We start from the raw sequence: 23,166 nt of genomic DNA, 5'->3' as shown, positions 1-23,166 counted from the left end.
CAGCATGCTTATCATTGGACTTACTGGGTGGGGAAAAAGGTGAGTGGGAATAATTCTCTGCAATTATATCACAGTTTAATTCTAGTCATTGCATAAAGTCCACTACACTGAGGAGCCTTGTCAGCAGTAGTGATAATGAGTGACACACACAATCTTTGGTCATAGAGCTTCCACATGGTTGTCTGTGCTAGAGATCAAAGCGATCATTTGCCAGTTAATTATTTGAATGCTGTATTTTCACACGTATTAACTATTCTCATCCCCTCCATAGGACAGAGCTGGGAGGGAAACCCCTGCTCCCTAGGAATGAGGTAGTTACGATTTCACAACTCAGGAATGCTCTTAGATAAATCATCTCCAAACAGGTACCTAGTTAAGAATGAGAAGTGGGCAAAGGTAAATGGCCCTCGTAGTTTCATCCATACTTTAACTCAATCTGGGGTTACACTAACCAGGACTCATACATTGGAATTTAAAGATCCGTAGTAAATACTATTTTAAACTTGTTCCCAGAGCTTTCTTATTTTCAGGCCTTTAAAACTGTACGTTCCCCTGTCACTGTTGGATCTGGTGTTATGAATAACTAGCTTGCTGTGTGGCTTTAGATTCACTGACAGAGGGCAGGATCTTTGTACCTTTGTACATTTTTTAAAAATTGTAAAGGTCACTTTTCCTTATTTTAAATATAGGTTCTCCTTGCTTTGTTGGTGATTGTGTCACTTGGACTGGGCCTGGGGCTTGGACTCAGGCGACAAGAGGAGCAAGGTAACCCCTCAGTGTTTTCTCAACACATTTCCTGATTCCTCCTTTCTCCTCACCTTTACCGTTGAAACTTGTCCCTTCTCTCGAGCCCCCTCTCTCTTGCGTGGAGCAGTCTCATCCAAGGTTTCTTCTTCTCCCACACCGCACTTATCGGGAGCCCACATCTGTGGTTAGCATTATCTAATGTCACTTCTGGGCTTCACTCTTTTACCCCCACCCCTTACTCCTTTGAGAGTCATATCATTCCTGTATTTTCCCCTCATTTGTTCTCACCTTCATAGAGTATTTGATAACTGGATCAAAGACTCCTTCTGTCTCAGCATCTACTCTAGTCATTCCTACCTGCTGATAAACTTGGCCTCAAAAGTCTTGGTTACTCCCCTCCCAGTACCTCCTGGGAGAAGGTATCACTTTCTTATTGAAATCTCACCATTTCTTGGCTAGGCAATGACACATTCTTGAAATGTAGTACAGACTAAAAGCTTCATGTTTCTTTATTTTTCCTCCTGAGAAGCAAAGAAAAAATAGGAGAAAGATGCTGCAACATATCAAAATACATCTTTTTTTACAATATCTGGTCAATATGAACAATAAATAAATCATTTACAAGCATTGTCTAAGTCTTGTTATGTATCGTTTGGGTACTTTTATTAAGGGGAAGTAGGAGGTCGGACATGAGATCATCTGTTCTCCTTTTTAATTGGGCCGATTAACTTTTAGTTTGACTCCCTTGGGGAAGGTCTTTTTGCTTCTTCATTAGGGAGACTCTTGGTGAGACTGATAAACAATTTTTCAGTTATGTTTTCACTTAAAAATTAACAAACACTCAGTGCTCCCAGGATAGCATGGGAACATGGCAGAACTGAAAAGGTGGACCTTACCTGGAAAATTACTATCTTTTCTGAGTCACTTGGCTCAAAATTATATGTACTGAATTATAGTACAGAGCTACAGGTTGTGTTTCTGAACTACAGAGCCCTAGGCCTAGATCTAACAAATGTTGCTGGGCCACTTTAGTAGTAGTATTCTGATGTAAGTGTGCACAGAAGTACATCACTTCTTGGTTCTCTTATCCTTGCATCACGTAAATTAATTGCAAGAGGCACATACTAATCTCTGAACAAAATCTCTGATTATTTTGACTGTTTCTCTCACTTCCTTATTTTATTGCACCTACTGGCTGGCTTCCCAGTGTCATTGTTCCTTATTCTTGTCCTTTTATCTCCATCTGTCAACCCTCATGTGGCACCACCCCCTCCAGGACTTTGGTATTTAACTCCTGCCCCTCCTTTGCCAGCACTCTTGAAATATTCACCTCCTCATTCTTTTACCACTGATTCCTAATCCCCAACCCTGGACCATTTTCACCATTCTCCATTCCAGTTAACCTGCTTTTCATAGGCAGTGTGAATTTTAAAAGTAGTTCTTCTAGTTTGAGTTTGTATGTATTCTTATAAATGTGTTCTTTTGGGGCGCCTAGGTGGCTCAGTCGGTTGAGCATCCGACTTCGGCTCAGGTCATGATCTCGCAGTCTGTGAGTTTGAGCCCCGTGTCGGGCTCTGTGCTGACAGCTCAGAGCCTGGAGCCTCCTTCAGGTTCTGTGTCTCCCTCTCTCTCTGCTCCTCCCCCACTCATGCTCTGTCTCTCTGTCTGTCTCTCTGTCTCTCTCTCTCTCTCTGTCAAAAATAAATAAAACATTAAAAAATGTGTTCTTTTATGTGCACATGCTTTTTACTTACTCTTCAATAATTGAACACTGACTGTATGCTAGGTACTATTCTAATTACTGGGAAACTTCAAAGAGTTTACATTCTAGCATGGAAGGGAGACAATAAAAAAATAAATAAGTCATATATATATATATATATACATACATATATGATGAAGTGCTAGGGAGTAAGTAAAACTGAAAAGGGGATTATAAAATATTGAGTTGGGGTAGGATTGGGGGTGTATGTGAAATAACTTTTGTAAAGAGCTGAAGAAGTAAGGGAGAAACAGGGATATTTGTGGAGGGACATTCCAGGCAAGAGGAAAAAAAACAAGTGCAAAGGCTTAAGGCAGGAGCTTGCATGGCAAGTTCATTTAACAAGTAACAAGATCAGTGAGTTCTAACTAAGAGGACAAGAAGGAGGTTGGTCATAAAATGAGATGGACCAAAGGACTGAAGAGAAGCCAAATCAGTGAGGCTGATAGATTGAATATGGCCACAGGCTTTCATTCTGAGAGTGCTGGGAAGTGATTGGAGCAGAGAAATGACATGCTGTGGTTTGCTTTCGGTACACTCATTCAGGCTACTGTGTTTGAATAAATGGCAGAGTGAAACGAGGAGACGTGGGGACACCAATTAGGAAATTATTGCCATAATCCATACAAGTTTTATGTCTTGAACTACAGCAGTGATTGTAACTGGTGAGACATGTTTAGGTCCTGGATATCTTTGATGTGGTAGATAGATTTTATTGACAGAATGGATACGGAGAAGGAGAGAAGAATGACCTCAAGATTTTTGATAGGAACATCTGGAAATACAGAAATTCCCTGAGATGGGAAACACTGTAGAAGAAGCTGATTTGGGGAGTATAATCAGGAGCTCGTTTTTGGACATGTTAAATTTGAAATATCTACTAGATGTCCAAGAGGAAAAACCACGAAGGCAGTTGGATGTATGAGGCTGTCTTTTGAAGGGAAGTTCTAGATGGACATACAGTGAGGCGGTTATCAGCATCATACGTGGGACTTAAAGCAATGTGACCGGAACACACTAACCTTACAGAATTGGGAACATGCAGTGGGGGAAAAAACCCACAGATGAAGCCTAGGAAGAATTTGTCAGGAATGTGGGAGGAAAGCCAGGTGATTGTTGTTTCCTAGAAACCATGTGCAGAAAATGTTTCAAAGCAGGTGAGTGAATATAAAAATGTAAAGGCCTTTTATATAAATGGTATAACACTTTTTTGGTTACTTTTTCACTGGATGTTTCTTAAGATCGATCTACATTGTTATCATGCATCTATTCTTATGCATCTATCTACTTACTACTTAATACTCTTTAGCATGTATCTAATGTACTATTTAACCTATGCCCTCCCCCTGGTGCCTGACTGACTTTAGTTCCTTTACACCACATATATCCTGCAGGTTCCTTATGGACTTGTGTGAGATTGCTTCATCATCTACCAGGGATAGAATTCCTGGGTCTTAGTGATGAAATTTTGGGGTGATGGAGGGTTTGTGGGGTCTGGAGCTGATGGCCAAGAAAGAATTCTTGAAGATGTCTTTGGTGCAAAAAGGTGATTTTATTAAAGCATGGGGATAGGACCCATGGGCAGGAAGAACTTCACTGGGGTCCTGACCAGTAACTCATTACATACCCTCAGATTGGGAGAGGGTCAAGGATAGAGTAAGTCTCTAAGGAATTTTGGAAGCAGGGTTTCCAGGACCTTGAGGGGCTAGCTGTTACTAGGGAAATGCCATTTATTACCATTTAATAAAACCTCAGTCATGAGACTCTTTAGATGTATATCGGGGGGCCATAAGCTTGGAGTATGATTGCCAGCATATATCTTGGGGCAGTTGGGATAAAGGAAGCAGACTTACGGGATCCTCAAGGTTGGGATAACGTTATGCCGAGATTCCTTTTTGCCCCTGGCAAAGCGTTATCCAACAGCTGAGCTCCTAGAGGGAGGTCACTCTGCCTGTCTCAAGGACTTATCAATGGGCTGTAGGCAGTAAGGGAATTTAATTTTTCATTTGCTTTAATTTCCCGTATTACCATGGCAAGCACTTAAACCCCTTTCCTTTGTTCTTGGGTAGCCAGGAGTGTCCGAGGAATATCACACATATTCCACCTGGGTGTGTGTGTGTGTACCAACCTATATTTTGCCTTCAGCTTGCCCCAAGCTCCCTCATAATTAGGGTTTGTATTTTAACTCAGTTGAGTAGCCCCAGATTGCTTCCTAGAATGGCTGCTACAGCCTACTCTGTCATACCATGTATCCCCACCAACTCTTGGCATTCTCTGGCTCTCTCATTTTTGGCAGTGTAAAGTTAGGTATAGAGTGATATCTTTTATTTTAATTTTTGTTCCTCTGTCCTGCTGCTCTGATCTGTGTTGTTTGCTCTCTTAGTTTGCTCTCTTTGTTTGCTCTCATATACCTATGGTTGTTATTTCCCTAGACTCTCCATTGTGTTGGATCTCATAGTTTTTGGATCTCTTTGTGTTACTTCCTCATTTTGCTAAAGAACATCTTTAGTAGTTTCCTAAAATAGGATGCATATGAGATTTAACTTGAGTTCTTACCTATATAAAGATATCTTCATCACCCTAACTTAACACTTAATGGTTTGGCTAGATACTGAATTCTGAGATGAACATAATTTTCCTTTAAAAAAAAATGAAGACATTGCTTTCCTATCTTCTAGGTTCCAGTATTGCTTTTAAGAAATTTGATACCATTCTGACTTGTGATCTTTTACAGATTGCTTATGATTTTTCTCCGTGAGCTTTCAAGATCACTTTATTCCTGTTGACCTCTTGGTGTGAGTTTTGCCCTGCAAAATGTTGATGTACTAATTTAAGCTTTTCAGTTCTGGTGAATTTTATAATGTGAATTCTTTAATAATATCATCTCCACTTTCTTTGTTTTCACTTTTAGGTACCACATTCCTGTTTTAAGGTCAACTAAGTAATAGCCTTAATTACATCTGCAATGTCTCTTTGCTGTGTAAAACAGCATAGCATATTCAGTCTTGGGGATTAGGGGAACAAATCATGTTGGGAACCATGATTCTGCCTACCACAACCCCTCTACTGAATTTTTCATTACCGCTCTTATGTTTTTATCTCTCATGTTTTTACTCCCAGGATGTTATTTCTCTTTTTTAAATTATAGCTTTCTTTCTTATTTCATGGATACAATGTTGTCTCTTCACAGGATCTCACCATTAGCTGTGCGTGTGTATATTTGTGTTTAACTCTTCCGTTCCTTGCATTGTTTCCTTTAAAATCAAGCTTTTCTTTTTCCTTTTCTTTCTTTCTTTCTCTTTCTTTCTTTCTTTCTTTCTTTTTCTTCTTATTTGTTTTGGTCTATGTTTTTATGTTGGATATTATCTTGCTATCCTCAAATGTCTGGTAACCATCTGTTCATGTTTGTGAATATGGCGTGTTCCTCTTTTCTCCTCGTAGCTATCCTCTGTGTCTGCCTCTGTGAGGAAAGCTACTTTTCCTAAATTTCTCCAGATTATGAGCCTTCAATGTGAAGACAGAGTGGGGTGGATAGTTGCTGTTCCGGCTCCAGACTTTCACCCAATTCCACTACATTTAGCCTCTGCCTGTCCCCCCTACCTTCACCTAATGGTGCCTGGTATTTCTGAGTCTGGGACCTCTCTGGAGTCCTAGGGAAAAATTGCTTATTATTTATCACTTTGCACTGATGAATCATACAGCGCAATAACAAAATACCTGTTTGACCTACAGAGGTCACAGGTCTGCACTAGGTACCTCTTCTGTGTGATTCATCCAGCTCTGAGATACCGGATAACTCCTAAGCACTGGTTTTCTCATTTCCTCCACTCTGCAGGAAGTTGCAGGAAGAAATGCTTTGATTCTTCATTCAGAGGACTGGAGAGCTGCCGGTGTGATATGGAATGTAAACAGCGGGGTGACTGTTGCTGGGATTTTGAAGACACCTGTGTGAAATCAAGTATGGACTCTGAGGATAAGTTCATTGTAACATGTTGGTTGTGCTTTCACGAATGCACGTCCGATGTGTATTAGTTTTCTAGGGCTGCCATAACACAGAAACTGGGGAGGGGGAGACTTAACCCACAGAAATTCATTTTCTCACAGTCCCAGAGGCTAGAAAGCCAGGATATAGCTGTTTTGAAGGTTGGTTCTTTCTAAGGGCTATGAGGGAGAATCTGTCCCTTGCCCCTCTCCTAGCTGGTGGGTTGCTGGCAGTCACTGGTAGTTGTTGGTTTGTGATAGCGTAACCCCAAACTCTGCCTCCGTCTTCACGGATAGTTCTCTTGTGTCTTCGCAGTCTTACTTGTGTGTGTGAGTTCATGTCCAACTTTCCCCTTTTTATAAAAATACCAGTCGCACTGGATAGGGCCCACACTAAGGACCTCATTTTAACTTGAGTGTCTACAGAGATCTTTTTCTAAGCAAGGTCACATTCATGACATTGGGGGCTAGGACTCCAACATTTTGTGGGGACATTATTTAACTCATAACAGCTTGTGTATGGGATCTATGATTACCATTCCCCCCTTTACAGTACTAAACATAGAGTCCACACTTGATTTGATTGAGGTTGAGGAGTACTAGTCTCTAGCAGACAAGATGCTGTGTATGTTGCATGGAGTACAGATGTCACAATGGAGTTTCACTATGACTCAAGTTAATCATCTTATTTAGTTTCATTGGCAGTGGCTCTCAGATTTTAGGATGCATAAGATTCACTTGGAAAGCTGGTGATTCTTGGTGATTCTGATGCCAGTGCTCCACAGAATGCAACTTGAAAAACACTATTCTCTGGGGAGAAGAGACCATTCACAATGTTTAATTTTTTAAGAAACCAGCGACGGCATGTGTGTACGGGGGTGGCTAGTGATTCAAGGAGAGTAAGACTAGAATAACAGAACTCCTTACATTACGCTTTCTGAAAAGGACAAGAGGGAAGGGATAACGTACTGTAGATAAGATGTGTATTCCTTTACTAAATCTTTCCCAGTATTTTCTAAGTAAATAATAAGTGAAGGGCAATGAAGAACTTTGTGCACAATGGAAGCACACAGCAGTTACCTGTTCAATGCATTTGTCTCTGCACAGGGCTGATGTTGATTTTAGACACTGACTCCTGGCAGGTGGCACTAGGAAACAACGGCGGTGCAGCCTCTTGCTGTTTTTAGCACAGATGTTTATTTACACTGATGTCATAACTGAGTACACAGCCTGGGAGAATAGCAAGGGCATGGCGGAGGCTTATCCACCAGTTCTGTCACCCTCAGCTGCGAGGTGCCCTGACCTCCCTACATCCTTACCCACCTGACCGTGTTCCTGCTACTTCTGTTGTCACTGCCTCTTCCTTGCTGCCTGTCCTTAGACAAAACTGCTCTTGGGTGGCAACAATCACTCAGGCATAAAGGTTCATCGCTGTTGGGAACTCCTACTTTTGGGTGGGGACAGAGCCAGTGTTCAGAGTTTCTCCAAACTCAGAGGTGTACCTGCTAGGTGGATCAGAGATGCTGCTTGAAAGACTGCACCCGTGCCAAATGAAGAAAAGCGGTGGATAGCCCCTTGTTTGTCTTACATATTCTCATTTATTAGTGCGATAAGCCAAGACTTTGACTGCCCAGTAATACAGGGATAAACGCATGGAATTCGTGTTTGATATTGGATACTTACAAGAAGTTAAATGCTGGCAACCGAACTGTGTGATTTTACAGCTCAAATATGGACATGCAATAGATTTCGTTGTGGGGAGACCAGACTAGATTCCAGCCTCTGCTCTTGTTCAGATGATTGTCTGCAGAGGAAAGACTGCTGTGCTGACTATAACAGTGTCTGTCAAGGTAAGCAGAGGAGATTGAACTATTTGCCTCCGCGGGTTCAGTGACCCCAGAGCTGACTGGTCTAGGCTGCATAAACGAAAACGAGTCAGAGAATCTTGAGCTACTCCACGTAGAAGAAATGGTCAGTGTGTTTACCGTGGGAAGAAATGCAGCTTGTGTGCTGTAGAGAGAGGGAGCTCATAACATAGGGACTACAGAAAAGAAGAGAAAGATGAAAGTTCTGTATTTCTTGGTAAGGCAAGGTTTCTCTAGTCCAATGACTATGATAGAAATACTTGTGGTTTGAGACACCAGATAGCAGATCCTAAAGTTAAAACATGAGGAAAGAGATTATCTGGCTTGTGTATCAGTCTGAAACCAATGTTACTGTTGAAACAGCTGTGTCCTGACTGGTTAAATTACTGATTAAGGACCGTGAGAGAGTTAATGCAGAGCCTGATTAGGATACAGGTTCAACTCCTGATTCCAGCTCTAAGTGAGATACTGTAGATTTTTTTTTTTTAATTACCAATCCCTCTGAACACCTAATGAAATTTATGAAAAATGAGCATAAACACACAGCAACAAAATTGCTTCAAGCTATCAACCTTTTTTTTTTTTTTCAACTTTTTTTATTTATTTATTTTGGGACAGAGAGAGACAGAGCATGAACGGGGAGGGGCAGAGAGAGAGGGAGACACAGAATCGGAAACAGGCTCCAGGCTCCGAGCCATCAGCCCAGAGCCCGACGCGGGGCTCGAACTCACGGACCGCGAGATCGTGACCTGGCTGAAGTCGGACGCTTAACCGACTGCACCACCCAGGCGCCCCTCAACCTTTTTTTTCATAATGCCACACCCAATAAGAGGAATAGGAGGAAGATGTTATAGAAGAAACATTAACTGTCATCCCTTAGTAGAAAATAGGTTTTGCACTAATGGATGAATAAGTTTTTATTACAAAATGTAATTGAAAACTAACTGAAAAGAGCTATCAAAAAAGAAAAATAAAAGCCTGAAATGGTAACTTCTTTTTCAAATAATTATTGCTTGACATTTAGTATTGTATCATTAAAAATTCTGCTACATTCACGAAGGCAAGCATAATTTCTTGCTTGCTTATTTCTATAAGTTCACTGACCACACTGCCTCTGACCTCTATATTTTCCCAGTTTTTACCCCAAATATATAACTTTTAACTTTTTATCTCAAGACTGATCCTCAGGTCATATGGTAAAATTTCCTGCTGAATTCCTTGCACAATATTGTTCAAACTTAATAGATACAAAAATAATTGTTTAGCAGTGTAGAAGTTTACTACCACCACTAATTGGGCACTTTGATGGAGTTAATTTCATCATTTCAGCTTATTTTTCAAAATAAATGTAAATGTGTTCTTACTGTAAGGATTCAACATTTTGTTTAATTTTTTTTTTCCAACGTTTTTTTATTTATTTTTGGGACAGAGAGAGACAGAGCATGAACGGGGGAGGGGCAGAGAGAGAGGGAGACACAGAATCGGAAACAGGCTCCAGGCTCCGAGCCATCAGCCCAGAGCCTGACTCGGGGCTCGAACTCCCGGACTGCGAGATCGTGACCTGGCTGAAGTCGGACGCTCAACCGACTGCGCCACCCAGGCGCCCCTCAACATTTTGTTTAAAGAGGTTACATGATTTTTGCCAAAATTAAATCTTTAAGCAGTAGCTTGAAGGTATTTGAATAATTTTGGAAGAAACCAGCCAGTTACTCTTACATTTTAAATTTAGAATTTTAAAGATTTTATGATAAACTTCTAACATATGTACAGAAGAGAATAGTATGGTCCAGCACCTAGCCCCAGCAATTATCAACTAATGGCCAGTCTTGTCTCATCTTGACAAAGTATAATTTTCAAAAGATAAAAACACAACTCTCATATAAATGTAACGTGAACATGTCAAAGAGTAATTAGCTCATTCATGAGATAACCAACTGGAATGTTCAGTTGGCTTAAAGAGAATGAAAGAGACTAAGTATATATAGTATGGAAAGAATGTTAGGATGAGGTAAAAAGTACTGTAACTTTTGGTGGGATAGAAATGATTTGCATTTCTACAGGAAAATTTCTTTGCTATCAGACAAGAATCAGTTGTGTTGCTATCACTTTTCTACCAATTAACTGCTATTGTTACTATGAAGTAAAATAAATGGTAAAGAATAAGCTAAATAAAGGTATACATTCCTAGGTAATTAGATAATCCATTTGATTAGATAACGTCCATTTTAGATAATTCCCAGAATGATATTAAAATGAAGTTTAGTGATCAGTCCTCCTTTTGCTTATCTTCAAGTTTTGGATTTTGTTTTTCTTAAAAAAAATGTAATTTTATTCACCCCAGCTTTTCTCCCTAAATTTTAGATTATTTCTAAGTAAATCCTAGAGTTAATATTCATCTATAAATATTTTCAGGACATATCTAAAAAATGTTTTCAGGACATATCTAAAAAATGTAAGTATTTAACAAAATTATAATACCATTAATAGATCTAAAAATATCAATTGTTGTTTGTTGTCATCAAATATCCACTGTTCTGATTTTTCTGCTTGTTTCATAACATTTTTAAAAAGATTGTCTGAAGTAGGATCCAAATAGATTCCATACATTACAAGTGGCTGATGTATTTTAAGTCCTTTAAAAGTAGGTTCTCTTTCTTTTTATCCCCTTGCAATTTACATGTTGGAGTAAAAGGGCCACTTGTTCTACAGTTTTCCAGTCTGAGCTTTGTAGACTGCATCCCCTGTAACTTAAGCAGTTTGTCATCTCATTTCCTGAAAATTGGTAGTTGCAATCAGAATCAGACGACTGTTCAGATTCAGGTGCTATTTATTTATGTTTTTATTTTGCAAGTATACTCCGTAGATGTTGGTATTACTTCCATCAAGAGGCACATCTTGACTGCTTGTCACCTTTTCTGGGATGTTAGCCATTGATGATCTTGCGTGTATCCATCAAGGGGTGCAAGTGATGACATTTATGCACTATCATTTCTACTTCATTAATCAGCTGGAATGTTCTATAAACAGAAACATTTATGAAGTCAAATTTTTTTTAGTTAAGATCTTTGTTCAGGTTTTCCCAGTTGATACCAGTTACTTTCATTGGCTGCTTCTGCCCACCCCCCCCACCATGATTTCTTTCCTCCTTTCTTTAGATGGTATATCTGTATTTGTTAAACTCATTTTTTCTAATTGTCCCTTTCCAGTTAAATGAATCTCCTTTGTTTTTCTTGGTAAAGATGAGCTTCTTGATGTTCGATCTGTGCAAATATCTGGACACACTGACCTTTTCACCATGTGGAATAACACTTAACATGTTCCGGTAGAATTAAGTCATTGGAATAACATGAACTAAGTAGTTTGGAAAGATCAAGGTCATTGAACATTTGTTCTTTTTTTTATGGTGTAGTTGTCTAAAGATTTTGATCTTACATTTTTTTAGGAGAAACCCCATGGGTGAAAGAAGAGTGTGGCACAGCCCAGCCGTCTCAGTGTCCAGAAGGGTGAGAATAGGGGCAGTTTTTATTCTCCTTTAACAGATGGCACATGGAATGTAGTTGAGACACAGGGTGGAATTTCCTCCACTATATTTATATTTCAAAACAATAAAGTTAAGAAACGATGAGGATTCTTCTGACTTCAAACTCAGAGTTTTGTCTACAAAGCATTTTTAAATTAATTTTTTTATATTCATGTCTTACAACAATGACTTAAAAAGATTTGTTAGGCTATTACATACTGACATTCCCAAGGTCCTATGATCAGGACTGGAATTTAGATCTGAATTACTCCAGCCAGAACTCTTCTCTATTAATACATCCCGGTACCTCGAATTTATACTTACTGAGGGAAGGGGAAGAAGTTTGCCCATGGAAGGCCTCACAAGGAAAGGTAGACCTTGAAGGATGAGGAGGACTCGTTATGTGTACGTGCGTGATGAACATGTGAGGTAGAAGCCCTCGCTGACCCCTCCTATGCATCTCCTCCAAACATTTGTGGTGGCTGCTACTGGACTTTTCCCAATCCTGGAAACATGCCCACATCATGTCCCAGTCAGGATGGATTTCTTCTCCAGTGGCCCCTTATGCCCGTCCCCTACTTCATTCTGGCCCAAGCAGTGGGAGGAAGATGATGAGGTAGAAGAAAAAAAGGAATACCTGGCTATAGGAAGAGTTAGTGCAGTCATTTTTAGATAGCATTATTTTATATATAAAAAATGTGTGTGGATAATGTCTGTTTTTGTACCATGCCACTTTGGTTTACCCCAGTCCTCAGATCCAGTTGCCCAGTTCAGCAGCATCCAGGAGGAAGAGCCAAGAATTTAGAATAAAAAGGATACTTGAGTTTGACTCCTGGTCTTGCCCCTGAGACTCTGCACTAGTCACTTCTCTGAACTTCATCTATAAAATTATAGTAGAGGGGCACCTGAGTGACTCAGTCAGTTAAGCGTCCAACTTTGGCTCAGGTCATGATCTCACAGTTTGTGGGTTTGAGCCCTGCATCAGGCTGTGTGCTGACAGCTCAGAGCCTGGAGCCTGCTTGGGATTCTCTGTCTCCCTCCCTCACTCGCGTTCCGTCTCTGTCTCTGCCTCTGTCTCTCTCTCTATCTCTCTGTCTCTTTCAAAAAATAAACATTAAAAAATTTAAAGTTGTAGTAGTAGTAATAATAATAATAACAATAATAATGCCAAGTTCAGAAGATTTCATGTGAGAATTAAGTCAACATCATCATCAGTGCGGATCCTACTTAGGATTTTCTCTCTCTCCCTCTCTTTCCATCCCTCCCCCACTCATGCTCTCTCTCTTTCTCAAAATAAATAACATCAAAAAATAAATCTTTAAAAAGGGAAAGATGGGGCGCCTGGGTGGCGCAGTCGGTTAGGCGTCCGACTTCAGCCAGGTCACGATCTCGCGGTCCGTGAGTTCGAGCCCCGCGTCGGGCTCTGGGCTGATGGCTCAGAGCCTGGAGCCTGTTTCCGATTCTGTGTCTCCCTCTCTCTCTGCCCCTCCCCCGTTCATGCTCTGTCTCTCTCTGTCCCAAAAATAAAATAAACGTTAAAAAGGGAAAGAAAAAAAAACATGATAATTGTCTTAATGTGCTAAGTATTTTCTAATTTAGAGAATTGTAAGTAGTACAGACGTCTTTGTTTTTGTTTTTTTTTTTTACAATAAAAACATGTACTAATTCTGTTTTCCACTTTCAGATTTGAATTGCCACCAGTTATTTTGTTTTCCATGGATGGATTTAGAGCTGAATATTTGCAGACCTGGGATACTCTCCTACCTAACATTCATAAACTGAGTAAGTCTTTCACAACCACAGGCACACAAACGATGAGGACACCTAGTTAGCCATCCTGTAGATGTGCACTTTTCTCCCTGACCTTCCATATTAGTAGTTTGTCTTCTCCCAGGACCTCTGGAGATCCTGAGGACTTCACCACTCAGGATTCCTAGTTTCATACTTTTGGCTCCTCATCTTTTTTGAAGCATGTTCATCGTTTTGTTTGTTTCTTATGATTCGTTTCGTATTTGAATATAACTTCATCCTATGGAAATCTGTTCACATATAATGTCTCAAAAGTCGTGTTTGTCAGACTTGGGTTCTGGGTCTTAGCAACGAGAATATGACCAGCAAGGACATGATCCTGAAGGAGTCTGAATGGCAGAGCAGAGTCAGCACATCATACGCTCCAGAAGGCAAAAAGTCTAGTATCTCTCTCTGGTTCTGGAATGAAACTGCCTGGAACCTGGCTTCACCGCTTATTAGCTGTGAGACCTTGGGCAAACTTATCTCACCTGTTGGCGCTCTTTCTCTCCAGTTGTAAAATGGTCACTTCCTACCTGATGCAAATACTGTGAGAATGTATATGTGGTACACACTGAATGGTTTTAAGCTGTGATTGTAATTATTGTTTCTGTTATTATCTTTATCAGGATGTGACGCTTCTTTTTAGGACACTTGGCCTTCATACAATTTTATAAAGTTATTAATAAGGATAAATTAAGTACCTATGGATACAGAGCCAAGAAGTATATCAGAGCATGGTTGGAACCAGAGGGTTGGTTCCAGAGTCTGTATTCTTCACTGCCTGACAATTCCTTTCTTTCTTCCCCTCTCCACTAGGCCTTCTTTTGCCTCTAAGGTTCTCAAAGTTTATCACAATTTTACTGGAATCCTGTTTTTATTTTTCTCCAAATTATTAAAAAAGAGCTGTTTGAGCCTGAGTAAGTCAATTACCTCATCTGGGTCTTCGTTTCTTCATTTGTAAAATGAGAGGATTAACTTTATGGAATTCTACTGTTAATTCCAGCTCTAAAATTCCATGACTCTAGAGAGATGAACTGCTTCCCCCTACAACACAAGATACTTTGTCTCTTCAGCTTTTTTCTTATTCCCTGAGGCAGAACTATAGCAAAGACATTGAGAGTTTGGGGCTCTGACTGAATTAGCTTCAAATTCAGGATTTGTCATTTAACTGCTGAGTTACTTTGGCCTGGAAAGTTGATTAACACTTCCCAGTTTGTATTTCCTCATCTGAATTTTCCTTGACAATCGGGATATCCAATTCTGTATCCAAAAGGGAATTTAGCTAGCCAGGCTGAACCGAACTCCTTCTGAAGGGGAATTATTTGATTTGCTCATCCCACTCAGGGTTGGAAATGACACCAATGAAACATTGGGCCATTGAGAATGTTCCCTTTTTAAAGTTTAATATGTATTTTTTAAGTCATGCAGACAACATTTGATTCTTTAATGTGTAGACATCACTAACTAGGTCTACCAAGGCAAAATGGGCTGTTAGTTTCCAGGAGGCCTGATTAAGAATAGATGTGAATGAGACTTAGGATTAGGACTTCCTGGGAAAAGTAGGCTTGAGGTGAGGTGTGTGACAACAGACATCACTTTAAGGAAGTCTAGAACCCCATCTCCAGTATCCCAAGAAGCTGCCTGAGTTGGGTGACAGCGGTCTGGGAAGCTGAGCATGAACTAATACCACAGCACAGTGAGTCATATTGGTGACTTAAAAGGACTCAGACTCAACTCTAGTGAGAGGACAAGGTCATTATCTTGTCTTAGTGTGGGTGGGGACAGAAAAAAAAGGGTCAGGCCCAAGAACAGCAGACTGTCAGGTGAGATGGAAGTGACTCGACTTGCACCACAAGTCAGGCTTCCTGGAAAGTTAAGTAGGAAATTGGGGATAGATCAACACTAGTAGTAACAGGTGTATCTGGCAGGCAACATTTGTAGATTTTTGAAGATTAGAGTTAGTTAGCAAAGTTTACTTTCACAAACAATAGAATTCTTAACTTCTCCACAGCAGATGCCGTTTGCTGTCTGCTGCCTTTTCCTCCTCCCCCTCTTCCTCTTTCTTTCTTCTTTTTAATTTTATTGTGGTAAAAATACTTAGGAGATATAACCACTTAACAGACTTTTAAGTGTATAATGAAATATTGTTATCTATAGGCCCAATGTTGTATAGCAGATCTCTAGAATTTATTCATCTTGCGTAAATGAAATTTTATACCCATTGATTAGCAACTCTCAATTTTTTTCCTCCACACAGACCCTGGAAATCACCATTCTATTCTTTGTTTTAAGACCTTGACTCTTTTAGATCTCATATAAGTGGAATTATTTGTATTTGTCTTTCTGTAACAGGCTTATTTCATTTAATGTCCTCAAGATTCATTTTTATGGTTTCATTTTTTTAAGGCCAAATCAAGTTCCATTGCATATATACACCACTTAAAAATCCATTTATCTATTGATGGACATTTAGGTTGTTTCCACATCTTGGTTATTGTGAATAGTATTGCATTGAACATGGGAGTGTTAATATCTCTTCAAGAACTTGATCTCAATTATTTTGGATAAATATCCAGAAGTAGGATTGTTGGATCATATGATAGTTGTATAACTTTTTTATTCTCACTGTCAGTGCACAAGGGTTGCACTTTCTCCACACCCTCACTAACACATGTCTTTTGTGTTTCTGATAATAGCCATCCTAACAGGTGTGCAGTGATACCTCATTGTGGTTTTGACTTGCATTTTCCTGATGTTTAATGACATTGATCATCTTGTATGTATTGGTCATTTGTAGGTCTTCTTCAGAGAAGTATCTATTCAAATCCTTAGCCTATTTTTTAATTGGGTTATTAGGGTTTTTTTTCTATTGAATTGTAAGAATTTATTATCTATTTTAGAAGTCAACTCCTTACCACATATATGGTTTGTAAGTATTTTCTTCCATTCCATATGTTGTTTCTGTTGATGGTTTCCTTTGCTATGCAGAAGCTTGTTAGTTTGATGCAGTCCCATTAGTTTATTTTTGCTTTAGTTGCTTGTGTTTTTGGTGTCATATTCATGAGATCATTACTAAAACCAATATCACAAATCTTTCCTCCTCTTTTCTTGTAAGATTCTTGAGTCTTTAGTTCATTTTGAGTTAGATATTGTTTATGGTATATGAAAGGGTCCTTGCCTAGTTCCTAATTTTACTGGAAAAGCTCTCAGTTTTTCATTGTTAGTATAATCTTAGTTGTGGGCTTTCCATACATGACCTTTACTATGTTGAGGTAATTTCCCTCCATTTCTAGTATGTTGAGAGTCTTTATGATGAAAGAGTATTGAACTTTATCAGATGCCTTTTCTGCATCTATTTAGATGATCATGTGATTTTTATCCTGTATTTTATTAATGTGGTATATCACATTAATTGATTTTCATATGTTGAGCCATCTTTTATCCCAGGGATAAATCCCACTTGGTCATGGTGTGTGATTCCTTTAATGTACTGTTGAATCCAGTTTCCTGGTATTTTGTTGAAGATTTTTTCATCTATGTTCATCAGGGATATTGTCCTGTAGTTTCCTTTTCTTGTGGTGTCTTTGTCTGGTTTTGGTATCAGGATAAATGCTGTCTTCATAAAATGAGTTTGGGACAGTTTTCTTCTCTTCAGTTTTTTGGAAGAGTTTAAGAATGATCGCCATTGATTCTTCTTTGTTTCATATGAATGTTTATTTTTGAGAGAGACAGAGACAGAGACAGAGCATGTGAGGGGGAAAAGCAGAGAGAGAGGGAGACAGGATCCGAAGTGGGCTCTATGCTGATAGCAGAGAGCCTGATGAAGGACTCAAACTCACGAACCATGAGATCATGACCTGAGCTGAAACTGGACCCTTAACTGACAGCTACCTAGGAGCCCCGTGCATTAATTTGTCTTTAAATACTTGAGAGAATTCATCAGTAAAGCCTTCTAATCCTACACTTTTCTCTGGAGGAGGTGTAGTCTAGCTAAAGGTTTGTTAATTTTATCTTTTCAAAAAACCAACTTTAATTTTCTTGACTTTTACAAGTATTTTTCTACTCTTTGTTTCCTTTATATCTGCTATAATCTTTATTGTTTCCTTCCTTCAGCTAACTTTGGATGTAGTTTGTTCCTTTTCTTCTTTGAGTTGTAAAGTTAGGTTGTTTATGTAAAATTTCTTTTTTAATGTAGCTGTTTGTTGCTATACACTTCCATCCTCGTACTGTTTTTGCTGTATCTGTCAGCTGTTTCACCTACTACGCATTTAGTTTTCTGCTCTTTCTTAGAGTTTATAGTTTCTTTTTTTTTTTAATTTTTTTAATGTTTATTTATTTTTGAGAGGGACAGAGACAGAATGAGAGTGGGTTAGGGGTGGAGAGAGAGGGAGACATAGAATCCGAAGCAGGCTCCAGACTCTGAGCTGTCAGCACCAGAGCCCAACGTGGGGCTGGAACTCACTGAGCTGTGAGATCATGACCTGAGCCAAAGTCGGACACTCAACCAACTGAGCCACCCAGGTGCCCCAAGTTTATAGTTTCTAAGGATATGTGTTTATTCTATTTATGTTTCCAGATTTTTGGGGGGTTGGTACTTCCTTTTTGAAAAAGTTCTTTAAAGAGTAAAATACACAAATGATAAACTTTTAAAAATGATATTAAAATGTATATAGTAGAATAACAACAACCAACTAACAAACAAAAAAACTCTTTCCAGATCTTTCTAGCTTTATCTCTGCAGAAGCATCTACTCTTGTTGGTTTCTTGTGTATCCTTCCTTCTTTTATGATTTAGATTATTAAGTTCTAGAAGAAACAATTATAGAATATTTTGCTTTCTGTGAGCTGTTCTACAACAGCTCTTGTTCAAAGGCAGGTGATCCAAAATTGTAGCATGAATCATGGATAGTCCGCAGGTGTGTCCTATTTGGGACATCCCAACTAATGTCATGTTTTTACATTACTGGTAGCTTAGTTTGTGTTTTATTTTATACTCCATGGCTTTAGGCATTTAAGAATTTGATTACATCACCCATGTTTGAAGGAAATGAAAAGAAAAACTGACTTTAATATTTCTGTTTATTGTATGTTTTCCCCCCCTACTTAAATTCTTTTAATTATATAAGCAAATTGGATCTCATTTTATTTTCTTATTGTATGACTTCTTAAAAATAATAAATGTTGTCTTACTCTGGTTAAGTATGAGACTTATGGTAGTATTGACTGAAAAAAAAAGGTTATTTTAATCTTTAATTATACTTAGAAATCAAATCCTAGGGCAGGCCTCAAACTTAGGTACATCAGAACCACTTTGGGTGGCTTGCCACAAATGTTGATTTTTTTTCCAGATCTCTTTCTTCATATTCTACTTACCCCTCCATTCCTACCAGAGTCCTATTTAGTAAACTTGATATGGAGCCCAAGAAGGTTCTGAAGGAGATAATCCCTAGGTCATATTGGAAACACTGCATATTGGACCAACTCCAAGCCTATTTGAGAAAACTTTCATTGTTTCCAACTATAAACTTTGTAACTTTCTGGACAACAATCATTTTTGCTTTTTGTTTTAACCTAAATAAAATCAATAATGGTGAAGCTTTCTTTTAGAATTTGAGTTGACAGTATTTTGAAATGGAAAATTTCTTATCCTTCACTGTTGGAGAGGAAATAGCAATGCTGGAGTGGTTCTGACCTTGAGTGGCGTTATTGCACAGATCGAAAACAGCAGAACATTTGAAAGCAAAGTTGATGCCGCACTTTGTGGAAAACAGATCACAGGAAACTTCACTGATCAAATGTAAACTGTACTGAAAATAATAAGTAGTAAAGTTATTTACTACTTATTTTTACTGCTTATTTTATAAATGTTACTACGTGACATAGGCTTATGCTCGTCTATAGGGCAAATTCCTTTTCAGTTACCTAGATAGTTGTGTTGACTTTTGTTATATTGGACGCTGTCACATAAGAACTATTAGCTGGGATGAAAATGTTACATAGAAATTCTCATCATAATGACCTGAGTCAGAAAGAGAGGAGCAACACAAACATACAAAGCTGGTGGCAGTGTGTAATTTGGGGTATGCTTAGCTGAGTGATCCCCAAGATGTGGCTCATGGACAAAATGTGGCCCACTCTATTTTTGTGTGGCCTAGTAAATGCTAAGAATTATTTTACATTTTTAACTGGTTGAGAAATAAGGTAGAGAATATTTAGTGATATGTACAAATTACATGGAATTCAAATTTCAATGTCCATAAATAAAGATTTATTGGAGGACAGCCATGCTTATTTGTTGGTGTAGCATCTATGGATGCTTTTGGCCTCAATAGCTGAATTCAGCTGCTATAACAAGGAACATATGGACTTACAAAGCCTAACATTTATGACCTGGCCTTTATAGAGAAATGTTGTAGAGTCTTTCATTTCTCTATTAAAAACTGACATTACTTAGAATGTAGGAATTGTAGGCATCAGAATTTCAACCTTTTTGAAATCAAGGAATCGATCCCATTTACAGTTGCACAAAAAACCATAAAATACCTAGGAATAAATCTAACCAAAGAGGTGAAAAATCTATACACTGAAAATTGTAGAAAGGTTATGAAAGAAATTGAAGAAGACACAAAAAAATGGAAAAAATTCCATACTCCTGGATAGGAAGAACAAATATTGTTAAAATATCGATACTACCCAAAGCAGTCTACATATTCAATGCAATCCCTATCAAAGTAACGACAGCATTCTTCACAGAGCTAGAACAAATAATCCTAAAATTTGTATAGAACCTGAAAAGACCCCGAATAGCCAAAGCAATCTTGAAAAAGAAAACCAAAGCAGGAGGCATCACAATCCCAGACTTCAAGCTATACTACAAAGCTGTAATCATCAAGACAGTATGGTACTGGCACAAGAGCAGACACTCAAATCAATGGAACAGAATAGAGAACCCAGAAATGGACCCACAAACGTATGGCCAACTATTCTTTGACAAAGCAGGAAAGAATATCCAATGGAATAAAGACAGTCTCTTCAGCAAGTGGTGCTGGGAAAACTGGACAGCGACATGCAGAAGAATGAACCTGGACCACTTTCTTACACCATACACAAAAATAAACTCAAAACGGATGAAAGACCTAAATGTATGACTGGGAGTCATCAAAATCCTTAAGGAGAAAGCAGGCAAAAACCTCTTTGATCTTGGCCTCAGCAACTTCTTACTCAACATGTCTCTGGAGGCAAGGGAAACAAAAGCAAAAATGAACTACTGGGACCTCATCAAAATAAAAAGCTTCTGCACAGTGAAGGAAACAATCAGCAAAAGTAAAAGGCAACCAACAGAATGGGAGAAGATATTTGCAAATGACATATCAGATCAAGGGTTAGTATCCAAAATCTATAAAGAACTTATCAAACACCCAAAAAACACCCCCCAAAAAACAAATAATCCAGTGAAGAAGTGGGCGAAAAACATGAATAGACACTTCTCCAAAGAAGACATCCAGATGGCCAACGGACACATGAAAAAATGCCCCACATCACTCATCATCAGGGAAATACAAATCAAAGTACAATGAGATACCACCTTACACCTGTCAGAATGGCTAATATTAACAACTCAGGCAACAACGGATGTTGGCGAGGATGCGGAGAAAGAGGATCTCTTTTGCATTGTTGGTGGGAATGCAAGCTGGTGCAGCCACTCTGGAAAACAGTATGGAGGTTCCTCAAGCAACTAAAAATAGAACTACCCTACGACCCAGCAATTGCACTACTAGGCATTTATCCAAGTGATACAGGTGTGCTGTTTCGAAGGGACACATGCACCCCCATGTTTATAGCAGCACTATCAACAATAGCCAAAGTATGGAAAGAGTGCAAATGTCCATCGATGGATGAATGGATAAAGAAGATGTGGTATACACACACACACACACACACACACACACACACACACACACACACAATGGAATATTACTCGGCAATCAAAAAGAATGAAATCTTGCCATTTGGAATTACGTGGATGGAACTGGAGGGTATTATGCTAAGTGAAATTAGTCAGTCAGAGAAAGACAAAAATCATATGACTTCACTCATATGAGGGCTTTAAGAGACAAAACAGATGAACATAAGGGAAGGGAAACAAAAATAATATAAAACCAGGGAGGGGGACAAAACATAAGAGACTCATAAATATGGAGAACAAACTGAGGGTTGCTGGAGGGGTTGTGGGAGGGGAGACGGGCTAAATGGGCACTAAAGGGGCACTAAGGAATCTACTCCTGAAATCATTGTTGCACTATATGCTAACTAATTTGGATGTAAATTTTTAAAAATAAAAAATTAGATAAAAAAAAAGAATTTCAACCTCTTTCCATCTTCAATCCACTCTTTAGTTAGCTTTTTATTTCTCTGTAAAAACTTTATTTTAGATTTTTACTTAAAAAAACTTACCAGGAAAAAACAACTTCTTAATTTCTCACTATGTTTTGTTGCAGAAACATGTGGAATTCATTCAAAATACATGAGAGCTGTCTATCCAACCAAAACCTTCCCAAATCATTACACTATTGTCACGGTAAGTGTTTGGCCCAGTGGCAAGACTGACAGGCCATAGACAGGCAACTGACCATGACAGACATGCTTACACAGGAAGTGGCTGAGTCCCATGTCACACACACATTTCAGAAGCACATGTGGCTTCATTCAGGCTAGGAGGTAGCATCTCATTGTGAGGCCATCCAGTGCTCTGAGGTCTTACGTATGAATGAATGTCCCAGCAATAGGCTAATTCACCTGTGTGACAGGCCAGGATAGCTTCTTGAATGTGAGAAATACCATTCTCCTCTGATCTTTTGATTTGCCTCCACTTTTCTGAGTCTGCTGGGAATTGTAGGTTATGTGTGAAGACAGCCACTTTGATGTAGGAAATGTCTTTTTTCCCTAATCTTTTCATTGTATTTAATTTGACAAAGACTTCTGTTTCATAAACAAATGCATGCTGGCTATATGTCTTTAGATAAAGGAAATAAACCAAGTGAATTCTCCTTAATGTGTAATAAGATGTAAGTGAAATGATCAAAATGAACTCAAGGGCAAATTAAATTTTTTAACATTTATAGATTTACAACACATCTTAAGGAGTCCTCTACCTCAGACTTTATTACCAAAGGATATTATGTCTTTACCACTTTGCATTTACTCTTTTATTACTATAGGACAGTAACTATAATTTATTTAAATTTTAACTCTTAAGTAACAATGTCTAATGTATGCAATGTATATATATTATGTGTGTAATATATATATATAATATATATAACATATGTATTATATATATACATATATATAAAACATATGTATTATATATATATATATATTTGCAGATTTTACCTAAATATTTGAGTTGCCAGCTCACATATTCCCAGTTGAGGTCTAAAAGGTGACACTCTGCCTTTCTTGTTTTAACTCTCATATAGTAAACAAACGTTTTCACAGTGT

The 23,166-nt window shown here is 38.6% G+C and overlaps 1 protein-coding gene across 3 annotated transcripts in view; it reads left to right on the top strand.

Moving 5' to 3' along the window:
- Positions 1-23,166, top strand: part of ENPP3 (ectonucleotide pyrophosphatase/phosphodiesterase 3) — a 78,208-nt gene that overhangs the window by 5,895 nt on the left and 49,147 nt on the right. For 2 of the 3 annotated variants that reach the window (XM_047102881.1, XM_047102880.1), the window contains exons 2-7: positions 690-765; positions 6,345-6,467; positions 8,215-8,340; positions 11,798-11,858; positions 13,560-13,657; positions 22,164-22,243. In XM_047102881.1, coding sequence (XP_046958837.1) covers positions 6,407-6,467; positions 8,215-8,340; positions 11,798-11,858; positions 13,560-13,657; positions 22,164-22,243 — 426 coding nt within the window. In that variant the 5' untranslated portion in view covers positions 690-765; positions 6,345-6,406. Of the gene's footprint in view, positions 1-689; positions 766-6,344; positions 6,468-8,214; positions 8,341-11,797; positions 11,859-13,559; positions 13,658-22,163; positions 22,244-23,166 lie in introns of those variants that run through there. The other variant, XM_047102882.1, reaches the window with a different exon arrangement.

Source organism: Lynx rufus, unplaced genomic scaffold (genome assembly GCF_022079265.1).
Source record: "Lynx rufus isolate CCGP_SWC_20201006 ecotype Redwood Valley unplaced genomic scaffold, mLynRuf1.p SCAF_6, whole genome shotgun sequence".
NCBI lineage: Eukaryota > Metazoa > Chordata > Mammalia > Carnivora > Felidae > Lynx > Lynx rufus.
Note: the sequence above shows the minus strand (reverse complement) of the source record. Positions and strands in the feature narration are given on the sequence as shown.